This window comes from Panthera leo, chromosome E1 (assembly GCF_018350215.1).
Source record: "Panthera leo isolate Ple1 chromosome E1, P.leo_Ple1_pat1.1, whole genome shotgun sequence".
NCBI classification, from domain to species: Eukaryota; Metazoa; Chordata; class Mammalia; order Carnivora; family Felidae; genus Panthera; species Panthera leo.
In genome coordinates this window covers 23,117,549-23,120,615 of record NC_056692.1, presented here as the reverse complement: position 1 = coordinate 23,120,615, position 3,067 = coordinate 23,117,549, and the positions used below count along the sequence as shown (strand labels likewise).

Sequence of the window (3,067 nt, the reverse complement as noted above, 5' to 3'; positions counted from 1 at the left end):
AAGAAAAACTAATATAAAAACAGGGAGGGGGGCAAACATAGCATAAGAGACTCTTAAATACAAAGAACAAACTCAGGGTTGATGGAGGGGTTGTGGGTGGGGGGATGGGCTAAATGGGTAAGGGGCACTAAAGAGGACACTTATTGGGATGAACACTGGGTGTTGTTATACATAGGGGATGAATTACTGGAATCATTATTGCACTGTATGCTAACTTGGATGTAAATTAAAAAGTAAATAAGTAAGTAAATAAATAAATAAATAGGGGCGCCTGGGTGGCTCAGTCGGTTAAGCATATGACTTCAGCTCAGGCCATGATCTCACTGTTCATGAGTTTGAGTCCCCTGTCAGGCTCTGTGCTGACACCTCAGAACCTGGAGCCTGCTTCAGATTCTTTGTCTCCTTCTTTGTCTGCCCCTCCCCCACTTGCGCGCGCGTTCTCTCTCCCTCTCTCTCTCTCTCTCTAAAAAATGAACATTTAAATAAATAAATAAATAAATAAATAAATAAAAGAGAGTGTTGAATGAGGTCATGTCTTTAGACATTTTAGCCCAATTAAGCATTCAGTAATTGCTCATTCTTACTGTGTTTGGAAACTAGTTTGTCCCTATTCATAATACCAGGCAATATCCTTCACCCCAAATCAAAGTAAAATGCAAAGAAATTGTCTACATTTTTAAAGAAATTTTATTTTGAAAACACATGGAATCAGCTGCATTATCCATATGTCTACAATACCAGAGAAAGAGTGAGGGTGGACCATCCCCATAGGGGACAAGTATCCTTTGGCAAAACAAATAATACAAACGACTCCAAATACAATAATACAGCACATGATAAGATTAAATTAAGAGAAGGAACCGGCTACTGAGAAGAACATGAGCGTGGAGAAGATGTGTCTCACTGAGAAACGTCCAACTCAGGTGAACTTCCCTGGATACCTCTTGCACCTGGACTGGAGCGCTCAATTCAGTTCCAGGTCATCCATGTATTCCTGGACCCAGGAGTCACTGGGGTTAGCACAGACTTGTCTGCCCCTTTTGGTTTGGAATCTATGGAACAAAGAATGGACAGATTAGAATCCCATGGGACCTTGCCTGTAGTAGACAACTTCCTTTGCTTGACCATGGTTCATGTTGGACAGCTCTAATAGATGGGAAACCCTTCCTAGAGTGGTGCTAGAACTAGACTCCTTTTACTTCTACTCTGGATTTAGCTCCATCTTCTGGGTTGCCCAGATTAAGAACAAATGAGTTTTGCAATTAATATGGACACATCTCCCCATTCATTCTCTATTGCCCTTAACGATGACTTTTCCACATGTTTTTCTAAGCATGGTTTAAAAAATCAGCCCACATTTCCTGCCATCTTTTTTACTTTTCCTAGTTTCCTGGCCTTCCTCCTCCAGAAACTCCCTTCATCTCCCTTGGCTCCCACCTAGCCCCCTCCACAACTCAGCAGGTGACTTCATGACTTGATCCTCACTGACTTCTGGGAGAGCTTCATTCAGCCCTGAGAACTGCCTCCCTACTGCTTGATTCCAGCCTCCCCCAACAAGCTCCCTTTCTAATCCTGCCTTCACCCTTGCTCCTCAGAGCAGCCCCAGGGTTGATACTCACACCACAGCTGGCTGGGAGCAGAGGCTGCTGGTCTCAAAGTAATCCACTACAAAGTTTCGAGGGAGCTTCCGCAGGACGTAAGAGAAGCAGCAGGCGGTGGGAGGGTCTGAGCCCACTGGAAAGAAAGGCAGGGGTAAGATAGAAGTTCTACAAGGACCTGTTAATTTTGGCTTCTAATCATAGATATTCGGTGGCCATCTCTGTAGAGCTACCAGATCCCAAAATATGGTACCTTGTATCCAATCCCACCCACCCTAAGTAGGAGTCTTATTCTAAATAGAAGATTGTAAGAGAATGTCATGAAAGAATTCTAGAAGATTGGAGCTGGATTGAGTCTTGGGGCATGTGTATAACTTCCTTCATTTTACAGATGGGGAAACCAAGGCATAGAAAGAGACAGGAACTTACTTAAATTAGTCTACTGGTTACTATTTCTTAAGAAAACAGGAACTTGACTATTACTGACTGTTTACTAGATTCTACATTTAATAGCAGGCTACTTGGAAACCTTCCCAGCTCCCTTTTGTCCAATCTCTAGATGCCACTGTTAGATCAGCCCTAACTAGAAAAGTCAGCACTACCTACATCATGACTCTAGAAGTAATGGCTGGAAGAGTAGACTTACTTGGTGCTGAGAGCGTCGGGGAGCAGAAGGCAGCCACTAGCACAAGGAGAGAAAGGACAGTCACACAGAGTTTCATGGTCTCGGCAGAGGAGAGGCTTTCCTGGAGCTGAGACTGCAGAGCCCAGAAGCTTCAGAACCCAACTGTGCTCTGTGCTGATACTGAGTTGGGAACCCCTCTTTATAGGAACTCTGAGCCCTGGGACAGAGTTGTAGGCACAGGCAGGCAATGGAATTTCCAGAGTAGAGATGATGTCATGGTGCCAATAAGGAAACTGAAGCTAGCTGAGAGTGAGGAGCTCTTCACAACTTCTCTTCCTCAGTGTTATGTTATCACGGAGGAGTGGGGGGAGGAAGGGAGAAGAAGTGGGCTGTACCATAGAGGGAAGTGGTACACCAAAGACAGCAATCAAGACTGTGGAGAGAATTGTAAACCCAAGAGGAAGGATGAAACATTCACACCTACCAGAAGAGGCTTGTAGATGAGAACCATGCTGCTCTTGGTGGTTGGCACCTTCAGAAACTGGAGGCTTCATGACAGTCTTTCCAGGGCTGCTGCAAGCCTGGCCTTAAGAACGAAAGGGCAGCCAGGACTCCATGTACTATTCCTGGGCCTCCTTCTGCTGAGCTGAGTGACTTTAGTGTCCTGTATGTTTCCCTGAGCATAAATAAAGGGTCCAGCATTGAGTGCGCAGAAGGACCCAGCAGGGCAACTCAGAAACATTTATAGGTTCTACTTTTTGGAGATTTACTATGGGCCAGGCACTGGCCAAGCTGTCGCATACACATGACACTAACCCTACAATAACCCTGAGCAGGAATGTAA

General features: G+C 44.9%; 1 protein-coding gene across 1 annotated transcript; it reads right to left on the bottom strand.

The window, feature by feature from the left end:
* Positions 1-669: 669 nt before the first annotated feature.
* LOC122206835 (C-C motif chemokine 4) lies at positions 670-2,570 on the bottom strand. Its single transcript, XM_042916413.1, has 3 exons — positions 2,245-2,570; positions 1,620-1,734; positions 670-1,052 (listed from the first exon to the last, which is right to left on the bottom strand). The coding sequence occupies exons 1-3, from the start codon at positions 2,318-2,320 to the stop codon at positions 965-967; spliced, it is 279 nt and encodes a 92-aa protein (XP_042772347.1). The 5' UTR covers positions 2,321-2,570; the 3' UTR covers positions 670-964.
* Between the last annotated feature and the right edge of the window lie 497 nt (positions 2,571-3,067).